Source organism: Pungitius pungitius, chromosome 20 (assembly GCF_949316345.1).
Source record: "Pungitius pungitius chromosome 20, fPunPun2.1, whole genome shotgun sequence".
In the NCBI taxonomy this organism is placed as follows: domain Eukaryota; kingdom Metazoa; phylum Chordata; class Actinopteri; order Perciformes; family Gasterosteidae; genus Pungitius; species Pungitius pungitius.
The window spans coordinates 5,517,990-5,536,747 of NC_084919.1; the positions used below are offsets into that span (position 1 = coordinate 5,517,990).

Consider the following 18,758-nt stretch of genomic DNA (forward strand, 5'->3'; position numbering starts at 1 on the left):
TCACGGATGTGCTTCTTTTCAGGAGGAGAGCGACGAGGACCTGGTGGGTCTCCTAGACGAGTCGGAGAGGAAGCGGAAGGGCAGGAAACCTCGCTCCCCCGGCAACAGCACAGCAGCCAATAGGAAACGGGACGAGGACGACAGTGACGAGGACCTCCTCAGGGTGTGATGTCACTGCCGATCCTGCTGACGTACCACAACCAGTCTGGACTCTTCTTTCTCATTGAATGTCTCCATAACAACAGCAGCAGCAGCAGCGACAACAACAACAACAACATAGCCTTTCCTCTCTTTTGGAATTCTACTTCTGACTGGGCCTTGACTTGTCTTCAGAATCCGTCATGTTCACCGTTAAGACTTTCAATGTTAGCAATATGGTTCCATATTTATTGGTAGATGATTATTTAAAGCGATCCGCAAGCTGTTTTTTGACCTACACCTTAGTCATAAAAGTCATTTCTCAAAGTGAAATAATAAGATAATTCACTTTAGCTACGTCAATCTTGCTACATTTATCTAATATAGACTCTAAAAATCAACCCCAGAGGCATACAAAGCACCTTCTTTGACAAGCTGGCTCAGCAATGTGAGTGAAAAGATATGAATTCTGTGTTTTTCTTTATTTTGCCATAGTTGTTCCATGGCTTTAGATCTTTAGTGCCGCATTAATTAGTTTCTGAAGAATAATACCATGTCATTGCGTCGGATAAAAAGAAAAGCTTTGGCTGCCTTTTTGGAGTTTATTTTTATTTTCCATGGCTCTATTTGATAACTATAGTGAGATGTACGGTGAAGAAGTTCGATATTGAAACCATTCGGTGGTTTTTTCTGAGGAAAACCACGATCACCACCATCAAAGAAAAACAAAGCAGGGGATAACTGGCATTGTTCCCTGGGTCGTGGGCCGTGAGAGCGTCGGGAATCGAGACATCCGATTGTCTGTTCTTGCTGTTTACAGTTGCTACAATGGCCTGTCTTCTCTTTCTTTCCCCCCCGAAAAGAAAGCGTGATGCCTTCCTGATGATGAACTTATTTTGCGTTGTCATCAACTGATCCGGCAACAGATTGATTTTTGTCTTGTGTTGATCAGAGACGTTGTACATAGAAGATATGGTTCTATAATATGGACATTTTGTTTGTCTGTTTGTTGTCTTGCTCACACGTTTGTTTGTTATTTAAATGCGTGTCTGATCTGACTATCTGTATGAATCTCAGTTCTGGTTTGGAGGAGAAAACAAAGAGATGGCCTTACGTGTGAATGGAGGGACGGCGAGGACTGAGGTTGTAAGGGATATTTGAGATGTTTAGGTTTGCTGTTTTTTTTTTTTTTTTTTAAGCCACCATCCATTCCCCCCTAACACCTCTCCCGCAAAAGCCATATTTCTACCGCCACTGCTCGCATTAATGAATCAGAGTTGAAAATTAGCTTTGCACGTTTGTGCGGCCTGTACATTGAAGGCTCATTTTTATTATTTACATTTGCAATCGTTGATGTTGGTGAAAGAAAAAAAAAAAAGACATGTTTGAACCAGGTACCACCGACTTTGTTTGGGCCAAATCAGCCGTTTTTAGCCAAATGCATGTGATAAGGAGCATTTAATTATCAAGAATGCAGGCAGTTTATTTACATTTTACATATTTTCTGCTTAATAATCAAACCAGTATCAAATAGTATATCCGTAATGAAGGAGATCTTGGGCCTGAGATATTTTGATAGTATATTAAACTGATGTGAGTAATCCTGCACAGTGTGATGGGAGCATCTGTATTCTTTGGTCGCAAAGTCAAAACCAATCAATCTTGTTTCTGCAACTGAAGATGGAGGGTTTGTCTGATGGTTCTTCTTCTCTCCTGTTAAGGAAGCAAGTGTTTTCTAAGGCTGCAACAAACTGATATTTTCATTTTTGATTGTGAAAAAAAGTGCCCATCACAAGTCATCATAGTCCCAAGATGATGTGTTCAAACGTCTTCTGTCTGAACATCAGTCTAATACCCAAAGACAACCGTTTGTTGCAGACCATCCGTCTCCCTTTGAAAGTATTTGTCTTGGGACATTTTGAGGCTTCTCATTTACAGGTGTTTTATTCCCACTTGGCTAACTGAATGAACCCGCTGACCGTTTCACAGATTGATTTCTTTCTCAGAATTTGCCGTGTGTTAATATACAACCTTGGGACAGAACCTCATGATTTATTGAAAGGGTTTTGGAATGATTTGCTCTCACAAACAGCACTGTCGCACTATTTATTACTGTACGTACATTGTGGACATAACGAAGGGGATCAAGTCAGTAAATTCACTTTTGGGGTTTTCTCAGTATTCAATCCACAGAAAAGGTATTGGGTATAACAAATAAAAAGCTAAAATATTGTGTCAATCAAAAGAAGGCTCACCGTTCAGGGTATTTCTAAAGAATTGTACTTAAGATTTGTTAAACCTTTTTGTAGGATGCCAAACATGAAAACTCTGTAAAACTTGTTTGCCACTTTGTGCTCACTGACTCGTCAGGAGACCAAGGAGGCTGTTTATTATGTGAAGTCTTTTATTTCCATCATTGCATAAAGTCTGTTCCTGCTGTATTTAGTAACCAAAGCTCTAGTGTCTGCATGGTGCTGTCCTGAACCTTTTCGTCCCTATGCAGACATGAAAGGACTTTCTACAGAGAAATGCTTTGGGTTATGTGAAGCTAATTTGGCCTCTGTGATTTAAGGTTGAGATTCAGAAACAGGCTGTGACTTACAAAAAAAGAAAAAAAAAGCACAATGCATTTTCTGTGATGATTCGGTACTTTTGAAGTTCATTATTACGATTGAGTTGGTGTAGGTTATGTTGTCTGATATGTTGTTTTATTTCAGCTTTTTGCTTGTTTCATATTTAAAAACAACATTGATGTCAAATAAAAAAAGATTGCATTATTTGAATAAAAAGGTCTGCTGTGGTTAGATCCCATATTCTGACGATTTTGAGGCCAGAATTTGTTGAGGATTTTAGACTCAATTTGTTTTTAGAGATGATTGGGACATCTGGGAGCTCTCAAGATTTGCCTTTCACTCATCCTGCTGGATCAAAGAATTGATTTGGAGACTCCGACCTGCTCTGAGGAACTACAGACTTGACCTGGACTCCTCTGGATGAACTTGAGTCTCATTAGCAGTATGCCTGGTCCTCATGGCTCAACTTGGACTAGTTTAAGTGACATCACCAACCTTTCTGAAACTACAATGGCCGATAACCAATAACAAAGTTGCACAGGTCACCTTATTATAACGTGAATATATAAATGTTAATGATGCCTCACAATAATTATTAACAATGAATTCAGCAAAACTATTTAAACAAGCACCATTTCTGTTAATCCTTTTAAAATAAAAGGGGTATCATCTGTTTTAAACACAGCTACATTAATACTAATCAAATCTTTAAAAAAAATCTTAACATCTCACACTTTTTGAATGGATTGATTTTCACATTTTTAGTTTAATGTCATAGTGTGTTCTTCCTTTGTAAAAGTCTAAGAGAACTAAAGCCCCCGTCTGCTGTCACTGACCACAGCTCTTCTGATGGTATCTTTTTTCTGCATAAAGAACCGCGTTTGTAGACGTCAAATCCCCTCGCGGTGGTCTTTAGGTGCAAAATTGTCAGGACTTTTTTTTGGGGGGGCAGAAATACCGACACCCTTCTAACCAACGTGAGTTATTGCCCCACCATTCTCCTTGGTAGCAAATGTCATCATTGCTTTCAAGGCCTCCTCCTGATTGGCAATACCAAAAAAAAATCCACCAATTCTGCCAATGCTTCTACTCATCCTAATGGATTTTCTCAATTAATCTAGAACTCAAAAAGAACCCAGACTTGACCTGAACTCGACTTGAGACTTCAACCTGGCCCAAAGAAATGTAGGCATCCTTCGAAGGGCTCAAGACTGGGGACATCTACCATCAAATCTTAAGACTTGACTTTAACTTATCTTAGAGAACATGATGAACCAATGACAGCAAATTTGTCTAATTATTTCAATTTGAAGAGATGGATGCCTCACAGAAAAAAAAAGCTTGCAACATCTCACTAATCGCTCAGAGAATGTTAGAGTTGAACGTGACCCTTTTTCTGGCTCCCCTGCTGCAAAGACTACAGGCCAGATGTCAGATCTTCATGTGCAACGTACTCACAGACGCAACATTTAAATGTTGACTGATTAATAGTATCACGGTGCCTGCAGGACGTGCAGAGACAGGCTGCACAAACAGGCCCATGTTAATGAGTCCCCGGGTCGGCCGTTTACACACCTGGTCTGACGTCTGTGGAAACGTCGGCCCGTGGACCTTTGCTCCTGCTCGTCCTGTTTAAAATCCAGAGGACAGAACGACATGCAGTTACTCTTCAGCGAGTCTCAGCATCTACGCTGTCGCCACTTGTAGATGCTTCGACGCTGTGGTTGAAATTGTTTAGTTAAAGTAAAAAAAAAAAAAAATCCACCACATTGCAGCCATGACCACTTTTGACAACATCTTGGATGAAGCAGGGAAGTTCGGCCGCTGCCAGAAGCGCATCTTCGCCCTGCTGTGCATGGTGTCCATGCCCTTTTCAGGGGTGTACGTCGGCATCGTCTTCCAGGGTTTCACCCCGGATCACTGGTGCCGGGACCCCGCCGTGGTGCAGAGGAGGCAGGCGTGCGACTGGAGCCCGGCGGCGGGTCGCAGGCTGACGGTGCCTCAGGTCAACCGCTCCGGGGTGCTGCAGCAGAGCAGCTGTGAGCAGTACGAGGTGGACTGGAACGCCACGGCGCTCGCCTGTGACACGCAGGCGCTGGACCTCAGCAGAACCCCCACAAGGGCCTGCAAAGAGGGCTGGGAGTACGACTATGAGGGCAGGCAGTCCTTCGTCACAGAGGTGAGTCGGAAAGTAGACCCCTTGCGTCCAGTAAGGAGTGTGCAGTCATATGATGAGGTGATTCGCTTAGTTTGGCATCAATAGACTCATTTACATGTTTCATCTACTTTGCAAGATAGAGAAATGTCAAATTCAATATTTTTGGTTTCAAGGGAGAGATACGTGCTCTTTGAGATGATTTCCTTTTTAGAATCACATAAAATGTCACATTCACAAAGTTTACCCAGAGAAAAAAAAAGGTTATTGATTTGCCTTTTGTTCGTTTGTTAAAAGAGACCCAAGAAATCTAGAAATAAATGAATGTCCCGTTCGACCTGTTGTTCTAGTTTGACTTGGTCTGCTCCAACGCCTGGTTGGTGGACATGTACCAGGCCACTCTCAACGTGGGCTTCCTGATTGGAAGCATCACAATTGGCTACCTGGCCGACAGGTCAGTCTCCATTTGAAGCTGGTTGGATGAAGATGAGACAATTGATTTAGTCAGATGCATTGCAGCGATTTTGTGTCCATTTAGAAACACCTTAGACAGGAAGTGCTGCACTTATTCTAAGATTTGAAGTTGATCTGAAACTGAAACATTGCTGCTTCAAGATTTGCACTGTGTGAAAAATGATGACTGTTTGTGTCCGCGTCTCCAGGTTTGGCAGGAAAATTAGTTTCCTGATGGCCAACCTGCTGAACGGGATCGCAGGGATCCTGATGGCCGTGGCTCCCAACTACGCCTCTCTGCTGGTTTTCAGAACGCTGTACGGCTTCGGAGTGAAGGGGGGCTGGATGGTCGGATACGTGCTGAGTGAGTGCAGCATTTAACCTTCCAGCTGGGCTTTACAGTTCAACAAGGTTCAGGAAACTCCATGCACACCCTGAAGCGTTTCACGTTATGTGAAAGCGTTTCACCTCTTCTGTCTCAGTCACAGAGATCGTGGGGGTGGAGTACAGACGCACAGTGGGAGTCCTTTACCAGATGTTCTTCAGTGTCGGCATTCTTCTCCTCCCTCTGCTGGCCTACTTCATCACAGACTGGCGCTGGCTGCAGATGGTCATCAGCGTCCCTTACGTCCTCTTCCTGTCCTACTACTGGTGAGAAAAACCTGGCTATGCTCTAAACAGAAAGGGAGACCTCACATTTCATTAATTCTCCTCGTCTTTAGAAAATTCAGTTGGAAGATCAAACAAGTTTGTTGTTCCTTCATCAAAGTGTTTGTATTATCAGGTTTGTCCCAGAATCTCCAAGATGGCTTCTGTCTCAGAATAAAAACGCCGAAGCCATTGAGATCACTGAGGCCATGGCTAAGGAGAACAAGAGGACCCTGTCCAAGAACATCGAGGTAGCTGTTGTTTAACGAAGGCAAAACCCGTTATAAGACAAAAAGATCCAACTGTGCACTTCACTAGATCAGTTACAGAAGGTCTCAATCTGTTAAAAAAAAGTTTGAAATGAGTAACATCCTTTTTTTCCACTCTAAATGCAATAATTCATTGTTTTCCAACACAATTTTTCTAATGCTCGTTATGTCAAATATAAAAATGAATATTGGAAAATAATCACTAAAATAGTAATAATTATGAAAAGAAATCCAAGCCAACTGCAACTTTACAGTTCTTTCAAGCTTTTCAAATTGTGAGGTATTTAAAATAGAGTATTAGAAAGTGATGAGAAGTGTTTGCAGCATGAATTGATCATAATCTTTGATCATTGATCCTGCAGAATCTGACAGATGATAACTCCCAATACTGCTCTGCCTCCTTCATGAATCTGATCAGAACTCCAAAAATGAGAAAACACACTTTAATTCTCAGCTTTAACTGGTGAGTATTCCACATTTTTTCCACAAGTTCATTTATTTCGGGGTCTTTGTCTTCTTTGCTTGTATAAAAACCTTAATGAAGATGGTTGTCTCAAAGTAGTTTAGGAACTTTAAATATTTCTTCCAATCTCTTCCAATTCTCCTCTGTGTCTCCCCCAGGTTCACCAGCGCTGTGGTCTACCAGGGTTTGATCATGAGGCTGGGCATTTTGGAAGGAAACATCTACATGGACTTCCTCATCTCTGGCCTGGTGGAGTTCCCGGCAGCCTTCCTCATCCTCTTCACCATCGAACGGGTCGGCCGGCGCATTCCCTTCGCCTCCGCCAACATCGTGGCTGGCGCCGCCTGCTTCATCACCGCCTTCATCCCCGACAGTGAGTCGCCGGGCGAGTGCGGGGAACGAAAGACGTTCCCATGTCGGCACATTTACATCCCTCTCTGTCCCTGCAGACTTCATCTGGCTCAAGACGGTGGTGGCCTGCATCGGTCGGCTGGGCATCACCGTGGCCTTCGAGATGGTGGTGTTTGTCAACACCGAGCTCTACCCGACGTTTGTCAGGTGAAACTCACACACGGGACGCGCTCTCTGCCGCTGGGTCGTGAGGAGTGCGCTTTGGGTTTGGAAAATGTCGTCCAGCTCTTGTTTCTGTTGAGGTTAATAAACACTTATTGTGAGTTGCTTTGGATTAAAATGGCAAATGAATGTTCGGTTTTTGACAACCAGCTCGCTCTGGTCAATCCTAAATTCAGGAAATCGGTGGTCAGATTTATTCAATAACTGCTTTTTTTATTCAATCAAGCCTTTCGGTTGAGGCACTAAGTGTGATGCTGACCTCGTCTTCACTGTATATGAAAGCCTAAATGTTTTGTGTTCTTCTGTTTCGTGAGCTTTACATCCTCAGGGGCTGCCGCACAAGCGACTTTTAGCTCGTTCGACAACACTACGGGAAAGAAGAGCCGCCAGGCATCAGTGTGCAGGAGAGTAAACGTTTGGTGGTTGTTCTTTTGTCCGTAGGAATCTCGGCGTGTCGGTCTGTTCCACTCTTTGTGATGTTGGCGGCATCATAGCTCCCTTCCTGCTCTACAGACTGGCGGTCATCTGGCTGGAGCTGCCGCTCATCATCTTTGGTGGGTTTGGTATTATTGTGGATTGAGAACACAGAAGTCATATAAGTCTTTCCAAAGTTTGCACCAAAGACGGACTACAGTGGATGAAGATGTTCTCTAAATACTGGTATTTTAAACGTCATGTATTCAGTTAACCATCACTTCCATAAACTGTAAAATAAAAGGGTCCTAGATTATGGTCTGACAGGGAGATCCCTGAGTATCTTATATTTGATGTGTTCTGCAGGGTCTCTGGCTTTCGTGGCCGGTGGTTTGGTGCTGCTGCTTCCTGAGACCAAAGGTGTGCCGCTGCCCGACACCATCAACGACATCGAGTTCCCAGAGAGGTGAGGGTCCACTCCTGAAATAAAACGTCCGTTTTGCAGTTTCCCTCCAAATGTTGAAACGACAATCACTGGAAGTTTATGAAAAATAATCGTTGATTGCACTGAGAAGTATATGAAAATATTCTTCTCAGTATATATTTTCTTCTTCAATTCTTTGTCTTGTATTATATCATGAAATAGTAATAAAGGGTTGTTATTATTTCCCACAGACCAAAGTGGCTTCACACAAATATCTTGTTTTGTCTGACCAACATTCCAGCAAAGTTATATATTGATTAATGACAAAAAGCCTAACGTTTTCAAACTTTGCTTAAAGAATTACTGACACAATTACTATGGCTCCCGGCCAGTCATTTTCTGGTGATTTAATTAATCGTTGTGTCAGCTCTGTACATGGCGTAATTGTTTGTTTTTGTGTGTGTGTTTTCAGATTGAAGGAGAACGCTGCACTGAAGAAACAGCAGTTGGCCAACTTGCTGCCTGCTGACGACTTTTCAACCAACAACAAACAACCAGAAACTGTTTAACCTGCTTCTGTGACCAAAGTGTTTATTCATGCTGCGTTCATTCCTATGAAAGTTTCCCACAGGCACACAAAGCCAAAAAAAGATTGACTTCCAAACAGCTAGCGCATCATTTGCATAAACAGAAGGAAGCAAATAACTCTGATTCGGCTATTGGTGCTTTTAACATTTTTTGGGATACGAAAATGTAAATAAGGCCTGTTCAAGTGTTTATAGTGGAAAAGGATTTATCACAAAAAAAATCTGCTGTGTTACTGATGCCTCTTTTCCCAAAGTCAGAAGAAATATTTTTTTGGGCCCAATGACATCATGTGAACAGCCAGTAAGTTGACGTTTTTATTATTTTTTTTATTTATCAAAGCCAGACACTGCGAGACAAGACTTCTTACTTTTGTAAGAGAGTGTGTGTGCGTGTGTGCGTGTGTGTGTGTGTGTGCGCGCGTTGATGATAGTGTTATTTTGTGTTGTTTCATATTCATAAGGATTGCCGATGAAACGAAGCTATTAATTGAATGTAGTACAAAGCATCACTTCTCCCGTGATATTAATGTATTTTTGTAAATGGTCCCTGTTGTGAATAAATTTGATTAACTGAAATTGAGATTACTTTCTGTCTTAAGGAATTTCTTTTATGGTTATTTAGTTCAACAAGAGCAAAGGTCGCGCCTCCCACTGAGACATCGCTCAGCAAAGCGACAGCATTGACTCGGACTGAGATGGCAGCCGTCACAGCTGTTTAGTTTGCCAACGTTAACGTGGGATGTGAGACACTTAAATTAAATATAAGAGCTTGTTTGTTTTTTTAAGTATGACCGACAAGTAGTTTATATTAGTAGTATTTTATATTCACAAAGTTTAATAATTCAGTATTTTTAGATATTTTTTGTCAGATGTACTGAAATATATTTACAAGCATTTTCCCATTTGCCCAAAAGCTTTTGACAATTACATTATGTTTATTTGAAGAGTCAATGTTTCCAGTGTTGACCAGTTCTTTCAAAATCTCTGCAATTTTCCCTACATGCTGTCAGATAACTTCTGGGCCACATTTTGAATGCTTGCATAATCGATGCTTGGAGTTTGTCAGAATTGTGGGTTTTTGTTTGTCCCCTCGCCTTTTGTCGATTGACCACAAGTTCCTCAATGGGACCAAGGTCAGGGGAGATTCCTGGACATAAACCCAAAGTCTCAAGGTTTTGTTCCCCAATCCATTCATTTATTACTTTTGCCTTGTGGCACAGTGCTGCATCTAACGAGAAAAGGGATTGTTACTAAACGGTTTTTGGATGGTTGGTAGACGTTGCACTCGGAGGATGCCGATAAACCTGGCTCCCACGTCGCAACCAGAATAAGCCCAAATCTATAATGCCTAGTTTGGCCCATGTTCAGCAGCCATCAACGGGCCAGAACCTGTTTCAGTGCTGGCTGCCATGCTCTTGGAATGAAGCGATACAATCAAACACCACCTGAATAGTCTTTTTTCTTTTGTTGTAGACATCATGGTGAGGAATGTACCACAGTCTTCCATTTTTCTGGAGGAGTTGTTCCTCTGGCACTCTTCTGTATGCCCTTTCCTCAAGACGTCACTACTGAAGCCGTTGTAGTTCCGCCACCTTCCTGTTGTTTGGCATGCTGATGTTATCCTGACCGAACGGAAGTCGTGTTTCGTAGTGGCCATCTTTCCTTTTGACTGAGCTGTTCATCACATGCGAGAATTTCTTGTCTCAAATGAGTGGTCTTGTTTTTTTATTGTAGGCCAACTCTGAGAAGTCCTGGTTGTACTGGTAAATAAGAAGCTCTTCCAGCCTGACTACTGATATTCTAATGGACACCATCCTCATCCATAGGTGCAGTGCTGCAGAACGGTCCATTTATAGTCCAACCTAGATATGTTAGGACTGCATAGGGCCCCTGACCTTGGCTATCGATCACTTCCAGTGGCTTCATAGCTTTTGGGATTCTTGTTAATTGGATTACAGTTTGTTACCATAGAATAAATGTTTTTGTGTTACTTTGAATAATACAAACATTTCAATCATTACGGAAACATTAATATGGAAGCCCATTCTGGTCACTGAAAAAAAAGGTCCTGTAATCAAAGTCATCATCTTATCTCATAAGATACTCTCTTTATGTTGATGTTAATTGACAGCTTTTAGTGTTTATTTATGACATTGGCCGTTAATTTACAAGAAAGGGATGGATGTTATTATGACATACAGTAAGATACCGTTAGAAATACACAGTAAATTTACAGCAATTCGTTACAGTGTAGGTTTCCACCAAACAGATGCCTTTGTGTGCCTTTATCTTGACAGGTACCACTTCTGTCCCCCTTTTGTGAAAATTTAGCCATGCAATTGCTCCTGGTGTCTGAATCCCACTTAGCTACTGGCCTACTGTTTCCTGGAGTAGGAAGTTATTTGCATGTAAAACAGTGGGGTAATTCTTCTCACAGGAACGACATGTGAGATGCTTCTTGCATTCTTTACTTTGTATGACCTTTAATAAAGCAGGCAAAGCAGAGTTCATTTTTGTTTTTTAGCTTTCTCTTTGTGGGGAATCTTTGTTATTATTTCGCATGTCTCCATCACATGATCTCCATTACCGAAAGCACAAGGCTTGATGATGCCCATGGCTTTACAGATGCCCTTTGGCATCTCCGCCCTGTCCTGTGCATTAGTGTTCACGTTGGTTCCTGTCTTAGGCACGACAGTTGTAACAAAGCTTTTCTTGCTGCTAGATCTTGTATACGGTAAGTCTCTTTTGAATATTCTGCTTTTTGTGCTTCTGGCAGGGTCTTGGATATCCCCGAAGACGGATCTTGAATGATTGTGACGCGCCTTTCCAGAAAGAGAACAAGGTCATTGAATGCAGGTGTCTGGTGTCTTCTTTCCGTGATGTCACATGCAGTAGACAGCCATTTCTTTCAAAGTTTGAATATGAGTTTGAAAACAAGTCTTTTCATGTCACATGGTGAGTCCAGCTCTGACATGAATGAGGGGTCCTGAACTGCATTACCACAGCCTCTTAGATAGAGGGCGTAGCTATGAAGGACCTTTCCATCATCTGTACGTATTTGGTTTAGGTTTTAGGCCTTTTCAACGTATGCAGAAATCATCACCAAAGTGATATTAAGCAGGCGCCTTGCTTCCTCATAACCAGTTGTGGCGTTCATGTGAAAGCAGCTTTGAACACCTCTTTTGGCTGTCCAACAGTATACTGTTCCAGAAAGTAGAGTCGATCATCTTTACTTTTGGTTTTGTCCTCGATGTTGTGCTTAAAATCCTTCATAAATGGCCTAAAAGTAATGTAGTGTAATGTAAAAAGTGAGAGGGTTGCCGTCAAACACCAGCACCTCTCTTTGTGGGAGTTTAGATGCATTCTGCTGTATCACTAGCCAGTCTGTCTTTGTATACTCTTTGTGTGATCTATGGTCTGAGCTGTTTCACCTCGTCTGCGTGGCCCATCAGAAATCACAGCTGTGTGTGTGTGTGTGTGTGTGTGTGTGAGAGGGTCTTACTGATGTGGTCGAGTAAGTCCAGGATGCATTTGAGTACTTGAAAAATAAAAGGTGTGTTTGTAAGAAGCAAAAGGAACATGGAATAGATTTTTTCAACCTATCACACTTTGCCATTATTTCCGTTTTCGGTGTCAGCCCTCAATATTCATTAGTATTTCGATTACGTCTTTTATCTATTTTTACTCTTTGATGTGCACAGCCGTGCTTTGTTTGATCCGCGGTGTCCTGTTGCCTATAGTTTCAGTCAGTGTTGGCAGGTGGATTTGTTTTGGCAGTTTCAGGAAACATCCCAGTATGATTCATGATATATGATATATATATATGTATATATATATATATATATGAGGTCAGGCTGATCTGTGTCCAGCTGTTTTACCTCCAAAAGCACATGCAGATGTAATATGTAGTAGGCAGCATGTTGATGTTATTTTGAATATACCATGTGTCCTATTTACACAGTGATTTTGCATAAGAGACTATGTAAGTTGACCAAGAGAGTTTGTTTTGGCTTGTGGCCAGTCCGAGTTCATCCAATGGTTGTGCATTGTCCTCTGTTTTTCTCAGTTTGGCTCCATTAAACAGTAACATGTTTTCAGCTGTGCAGCATTCTCAACAGGCCTTTTTGGACTCCAGCTCCAGATTAAGCTAAGGAGGGTCCGTTGGTCTGCCGACTGCTAAGCGGACTCTTGGCGTTAGCCACTGATCCAGTGTGGGCTCAACTGCAAGGACTTCACTTGTTTTGATCTCTGCGACGCGCGAAAACCTGCACAGCTGCAGCAATGACGACCTTTGATGACCTGCTGGAGGAGGCCGGGAAATTCGGCCGCTGCCAGAAGCGCGTCTTCGCCCTGCTGTGCCTGGTGTCATTGCCTTTTGCAGGGGTGTACGTCGGCATCGTCTTCCAGGGTTTCACCCCGGATCACTGGTGCCGGGACCCCGCCGTGGTGCAGAGGAGGCAGGCGTGCGACTGGAGCCCGGCGGCGAGTCGCAGGCTGACGGTGCCTCAGGTCAACCGCTCCGGGGTGCTGCAGCAGAGCAGCTGTGAGCAGTACGAGGTGGACTGGAACGCCACGGCGCTCGCCTGTGACACGCAGGCGCTGGACCTCAGCGAGATCCCAGTAACCGCTTGCAAGGTGAGGCCTGTGAGATTGATCAAAAATCTGTTGGATTATGTGGTTCTGCAGCAGCAATTGTAGAAAGCCTGCCATAGATACCAAATACATTTTCAGTTCTAATGTTAAGCAAGATCACAGCTCGTGACAAAAACGTTTCTTTTCAATGTGTTATGCTCTGAATGTCTCCTTTGCATTTGAATCACATGAATCCAACTTCTCTCGACTACTTCCTTCACAGACTGAACAAACTAAGAGATTTACAGGTGCTAGTCAGTTTTTAATTATCGGAATGAGCCATAGATTCATAGTTACCATACTTAGAACAGGCTTTTTTTTCTATTTAAGTCCATTCCTCGGGCCTGAAATTGTGTTAAGATGCACTTGTTGCTTTAATGTGGTAAAAGTCGGTTCTTTGCCTTGTGACAAGTACAAAACCTACAGAAACTTGCACAGATTCTCAGGATGTCAAACATCACAAAGGTTTGCAAAGTTGAGGGTCATTCTTGCAAAAGGAGTCAAACCAACAAAGCAGCATAAGGTGGAATTAAATATGTGTAAGTGTTCTCTCACCATCTCTGTTGAATACAACTCATTGTTTCTTATCTTTTAAGAATGGCTGGGAGTACCAGTATGAAGGCAGGAAGTCCTTTGTCACAGAGGTGAGAAGAGAAATTGTATTAATTTGGGTTTCAAAAGAAAATAAATGTCTAGATTAAGTCACAGTTCATCAACCCTGGGAATTGCAAATGAAATCATTCAATATGTAATCGTGCAGACACAGAGATATAAAGATATCTTGCAAGACATGTAACTGTTTTTCTTTTGGTCCCAGTTTAACTTGGTGTGTTCAGATGGATGGTTTGTGGACATGAACCAGTCTGCTCTCAATTTGGGCTTCTTCATTGGCAGCTTTGCTTTTGGTTTCTTTGCTGACAGGTAAAGCACTGAATTATTTTCATAACCACCTATTGTCTCTCTCTCATCTTTGCTTCAATTAAACTTTTTTTTTTTGATTTTTGCAAAGAGCTGATTGTGAGCTTGTTCTAGATTCATTCCTAACCGACTTGACTTGTTGATGTTGCCTTTAAAGCTGTAATTGCCCCATAAATAAGGCCAATACAAAATGGAGTGAACGGGTAAAACATGTCTTATATGGCAAGGTGATTTTAGACAAGCAGTGAGGATTTTCTGATGTTAGCATTACATCTTTTCTATTTGGAGGGGAGACATCCTAATGCATGGATTTCACATTACACAATACACATTTATGTGTTTAGAACTACTCATCTATATGCGTTTTCAATTTGCCTAAATTCACCAGTTAGGCATAGGCTAATGGCTCAATTGCATATTAAATATCTTTCAAGAAATAATTGTCTTGCTCTAAGTAATTGACAGTTACATGGCACCATCTATTTTTTCATACTATTATGTTCATTCAAGTTTTCTCTTATTTTGAAAGGAATCGTGTCTTTGCAGGTTTGGCCGCAAAATGAGTTTCCTGATGTCCAACGCACTGAATGCGATCGCAGGGATCGCCGTAGCTTTTGCTCCGAACTACATCTCCATCCTGGTTTTGAGGTCCATCTTAGGCTTCGGCGCGAAAGGAGGCTGGATGTCCTCATATGTGCTGCGTAATGATGACTTTCCATTGTTTCCTAATACTGAACAAGCACTTCAAGTCATATCTTCAGCTCTACAAGTGTAATGCATAAGAGAAACGGACGATGTGACGCTATTATTTAACTACAGTGTTTGAGAGAAGCCTGAAAATCCTTAATGTCTTTTGCTTTGGTGCCATAGATTTCTGTTCTAACGTGTATCCTGTCTTCCCGTTAGTCACAGAGATAGTTGGAGTGCAGTACAGACGGACGGTGGGTATTTTGTTCCAGATGTTCTTCAGTGTGGGCGTCCTCGTCCTCCCTCTGCTGGCCTACTTCATCCCTGACTGGCGCTGGCTGCAGGTCGTCATCAGCGTCCCTTACGTCTTCTTCTTGTTCTACTACTGGTGAGGAAGCTCACGTTCACTCTACAATCCTTCACACTCTTTAATCACTGTATTTGTGTACTGTAGGAAGTCACAAGAGGGTTTGGTTCACACTTTATCTCGTGCGTTTTTCCTCAAATGCATGGCAATGATCGATTTTGAGAGCTCCTCCTTGGTGTTGCTGTCAGTGATCTATTCATAGATGTTGTTGGTTTTTGCTTACCTGCTTCTATTAAATACTTCAATTAAATATTATTAAATATGTCTTTCACTTTTCGAGCTGTCACTGGCATTTGATAGGGATCACTCAAGTTTCTGGCAGCAGCAGTGTCCTTGAAGTCAAGAGACATATTAGAATGGGAAGCTCAGATTTTCGGTTAAAAGCAGGTGAACAGTTTGTGAGTCTGTTTGCAGATGTCAAATGTTTTGTGTCTCAGGTTTATCCCGGAGTCTCCGAGGTGGCTCATCTCTCAGAACCAGTCCGCCAAAGCTCTGGAGGTCACTGAAGCTATGGCCAAAGAGAACAAGAGGAAAATCAAGGACTCGGCGGTAAATCGATGCGTCTCAATTCTCCAGAACGGAAACACAAATACTTCTGCAAACACATCTACTAATTTAACCTCAAAACTGGATCACGTGAAGTTGTTTCAGACTCTGACTGATGAGGAGGGCGACTCTTCCTCTGCCTCCCTGTTGGACCTGATCAGAACTCCAAACATGAGAAAACACACTTTCATCCTCATGTTCAACTGGTGAGAATCCTCTGGAGTTTTGTTCAGCCCAAAGTTGTACTTGGAAACATTGCATCTTCTGGACATTTGCATCTCTTGCAGGTTCACCACCGCTGTGGTGTACCAAGGCCTCATCATGCGGGTGGGGATCACAGGAATAAACGTCTACATCAACTTCTTCATCTCCGGACTGGTGGAGTTCCCGGCTGCCTTCCTCATCCTCTTCACCATCGAACGGGTCGGCCGGCGCATTCCCTTCGCCGCCGCCAACATGGTTGCTGGCGCCGCCTGCTTCATCACCGCCTTCATGCCCGACAGTGAGAATGTTATTTGCCAGTATGAAGAAGTACAAGATAATAACAAAGACCTGCATGTTCATAAATAAAAAAAACAGCTCAGATGTTGTATTTAAAAAAGCCGCAGAGTTTAAAGTTTGTAGATACGCATTCTGTAAATGTCCTTTTGTCTCCATGGCTCAGGCATGATCTGGTTTAAGACGGTGGTGGCCTGCATCGGTCGGCTGGGCATCACCATGGCCTTCGAGATGGTGGTGTTTGTCAACACCGAGCTCTACCCGACGCACATCAGGTGAGGTCCGCTGCACTTCAACACTCACTGCACGGGTTCTCACTCCCAACTCGTCATCCAGGATATCCGGTTTGGACATTTTGTCTCCTTTGAAAATAAACTCCCTACGTAAGTTCAAGATGTATTTCAGAACTACTTGGTTAGGCTAAAAAAACATATTTTTGTGTGGGTCAAAATGAAAATGTTTATTACCTGACATAAGTAAGCTTTTTACATAACTTCCACAACCAAAGAACAGAACTTACTTCATCCAAAACTCCAAAGAAGCAATCATTGACTTGGTTTCACACGGGACACAAATGCGAGTCTCGTGGTGAAAGTCCAGTGCTTTTTTGATCTGTGTAGAACTCGCGTGCTTCTACACTATCTCATTGCTCCAAGAGTCATATAATGACGCGTGTGGATGTACAGTGGAGTCAGTTGAAAGCGGCTGCCGAGGGACACCAACCGGCCATTGGCCAATCACAGCTGTGAGTGAGACCGGGTTTCTGGATTTTACAGTGTAATCGCTAAATGTTGGTTCTTTGGAATAATTAAATACAGGAACCTGGGCGTGTCAGTTTGTTCCACTCTGTGTGACGTGGGCGGCATGGTATCTCCCTTCCTGCTCTACAGACTAGCGGCCATCTGGCTGGAGCTGCCCCTCCTCGTCTTCGGTAGGTTGTGAAGGGAGAGCCACACAGGGACAAACAGATGTCGGTGTACTCCATCTTTGTAACCTATGCTTTTAGATACGTACAGTCTCATTGATTGGCAGGTGATCATTGGCTCTCGGATCACAGGTGTTTAGTTAATACCTTTAGTGTTTGGGCACCCTAATTCTTTGACTTTAACCAAATCTTTATAGATAGAGCACACTAGTTATCTGATTGTAATTCCATACAAGCTTATAACTTAAGAAGTGTGAAGGAAATGTTTCTGAACACATTCATGCAAAAAAATTGCAAGACTCTAGTGTTCACATGGTGCAATGCTTGCAGCTGTTAAAGAAATACTTAATGTAAAAAAAAAAAAAAACTTGAATTGAACCAAGATGGCGATTTACAAGTGTGCTACATTTAAAAAAGTAGATGAAACATTGGTGTATTGAGATAAAAGAATTAAATACATATTATGGTATTGATTTGGTTATTGGTAATTTAGGCTCGGTTAAATTTATAATATAGGATTAGTTTCTAGTTTAGTAAATCTAGGTTTACAGATTTGATATATACCAGAGGTCAATAGCTTGATTAAAACCAATCACCATTTGAAGATAATCCAAATTTAATTCAAAATGAACAGATTTAATCAATATGGATATACAAGCCGAGCCAGCTAAAACGTCAAACCCAGTTACGTCGTTGTAATGGTTAAGCATTCAAGCTTTAGTTTTTCATCCTTCAAAAAAACCCTGTTGACTGAATTAAAGAAGCAATACAGCCAAAATCATAAACTCATTAAGTTTAAGTCTGACCCTTTAATATCCCAGTTGTATTTTATTATTTGGCTCAATCCATTTGAGAAAGGCAGTCCTTTTAAAAGCGTTAAATCACCTCAATTGGAAGTTCAGACTTTGCAAACCAAATAACATTTTAAATTAGAATTCAAGTTTGATGCAAAGATGTTAAGCTACTTTTAAAGTTTGAGAATGAATCCTTGTTCAATCCCAGCCTAAAGGTTTTTATTTCCACAGGGGTGGTTGCGTTCATAGCTGGAGGTTTGGTGTTGTTCCTTCCAGAAACCAGAGGAGTTCCTCTACCTGAGACCATTGATGATGTTGAGTTTCCTAACAGGTGGGAAATCTCTCCCAAAAGGTTTAAAAACTCAGCACATCGAGAACTGATGCTTCGTTTTGGAGTGAAATAGCAAATGTCTTACATGTCAATTATTACAGTTTTCCATAAAAACAATCTTCTGAATATAATTCATTCTTCAGAGATTCACCTGAATCAAGTTTGATGTACAGCTATAAACTCAACATTATTTACTTTCAATAACATGTGTTTTTGTTCCCAGGAAAAAAGAGAGTAGAGTGGAGAAACAACAAATTAAGGAACCTTTGAAAATGGACCTGACAAACAACAAAGAAGAAACAAACGTGTGACTGACATGTGCAACTGTGTAATGATGCTTGTTGACTTCCTCACTGTGGTACA

General features: G+C 42.0%; 3 protein-coding genes across 3 annotated transcripts in view; all 3 read left to right on the forward strand.

Annotated features, from left to right (window-relative positions):
- Positions 1–2,938, forward strand: part of igf2r (insulin-like growth factor 2 receptor) — a 32,669-nt gene extending 29,731 nt beyond the window's left edge. Inside the window, exon 51 of the mRNA XM_037448896.2 lies at positions 23–2,938. Coding sequence (XP_037304793.2) covers positions 23–169 — 147 coding nt within the window. The 3' untranslated portion in view covers positions 170–2,938. The remainder of the gene's footprint in view (positions 1–22) is intronic.
- Positions 2,939–4,365: 1,427 nt separating this feature from the next.
- Positions 4,366–9,262, forward strand: LOC119194650 (solute carrier family 22 member 2-like). Its single transcript, XM_037448898.2, has 11 exons — positions 4,366–4,890; positions 5,217–5,320; positions 5,529–5,683; positions 5,802–5,970; positions 6,104–6,218; positions 6,599–6,699; positions 6,858–7,072; positions 7,149–7,257; positions 7,714–7,826; positions 8,053–8,152; positions 8,583–9,262. The coding sequence occupies exons 1-11, from the start codon at positions 4,489–4,491 to the stop codon at positions 8,677–8,679; spliced, it is 1,680 nt and encodes a 559-aa protein (XP_037304795.2). The 5' UTR covers positions 4,366–4,488; the 3' UTR covers positions 8,680–9,262.
- A 3,502-nt stretch (positions 9,263–12,764) lies between these two features.
- Positions 12,765–18,749, forward strand: LOC119194698 (solute carrier family 22 member 2-like). Its single transcript, XM_037448990.2, has 12 exons — positions 12,765–13,332; positions 13,926–13,973; positions 14,147–14,250; positions 14,794–14,948; positions 15,154–15,322; positions 15,739–15,850; positions 15,944–16,053; positions 16,135–16,349; positions 16,512–16,620; positions 17,164–17,276; positions 18,296–18,395; positions 18,619–18,749. Exons 1-12 carry the CDS (start codon positions 12,979–12,981, stop codon positions 18,704–18,706), a joined length of 1,677 nt encoding a protein of 558 aa, XP_037304887.1. The 5' UTR covers positions 12,765–12,978; the 3' UTR covers positions 18,707–18,749.
- Positions 18,750–18,758: the final 9 nt, after the last annotated feature.

Excerpts from the sequence above, each read along its gene's own strand:
- LOC119194650 (XM_037448898.2), top strand. The coding sequence starts at position 4,489 with ATGACCACTTTTGACAACATCTTGGATGAAGCAGGGAAGTTCGGCCGC. Across the intron at positions 7,258-7,713 it reads CTCTACCCGACGTTTGTCAG|GAATCTCGGCGTGTCGGTCT; the intron begins GTGAAACTCACA and ends TTTTGTCCGTAG. Across the intron at positions 7,827-8,052 it reads GCTGCCGCTCATCATCTTTG|GGTCTCTGGCTTTCGTGGCC; the intron begins GTGGGTTTGGTA and ends TGTGTTCTGCAG.
- LOC119194698 (XM_037448990.2), top strand. The coding sequence starts at position 12,979 with ATGACGACCTTTGATGACCTGCTGGAGGAGGCCGGGAAATTCGGCCGC. Across the intron at positions 14,949-15,153 it reads GATGTCCTCATATGTGCTGC|TCACAGAGATAGTTGGAGTG; the intron begins GTAATGATGACT and ends TCTTCCCGTTAG. Across the intron at positions 16,350-16,511 it reads CACCGCCTTCATGCCCGACA|GCATGATCTGGTTTAAGACG; the intron begins GTGAGAATGTTA and ends TCCATGGCTCAG.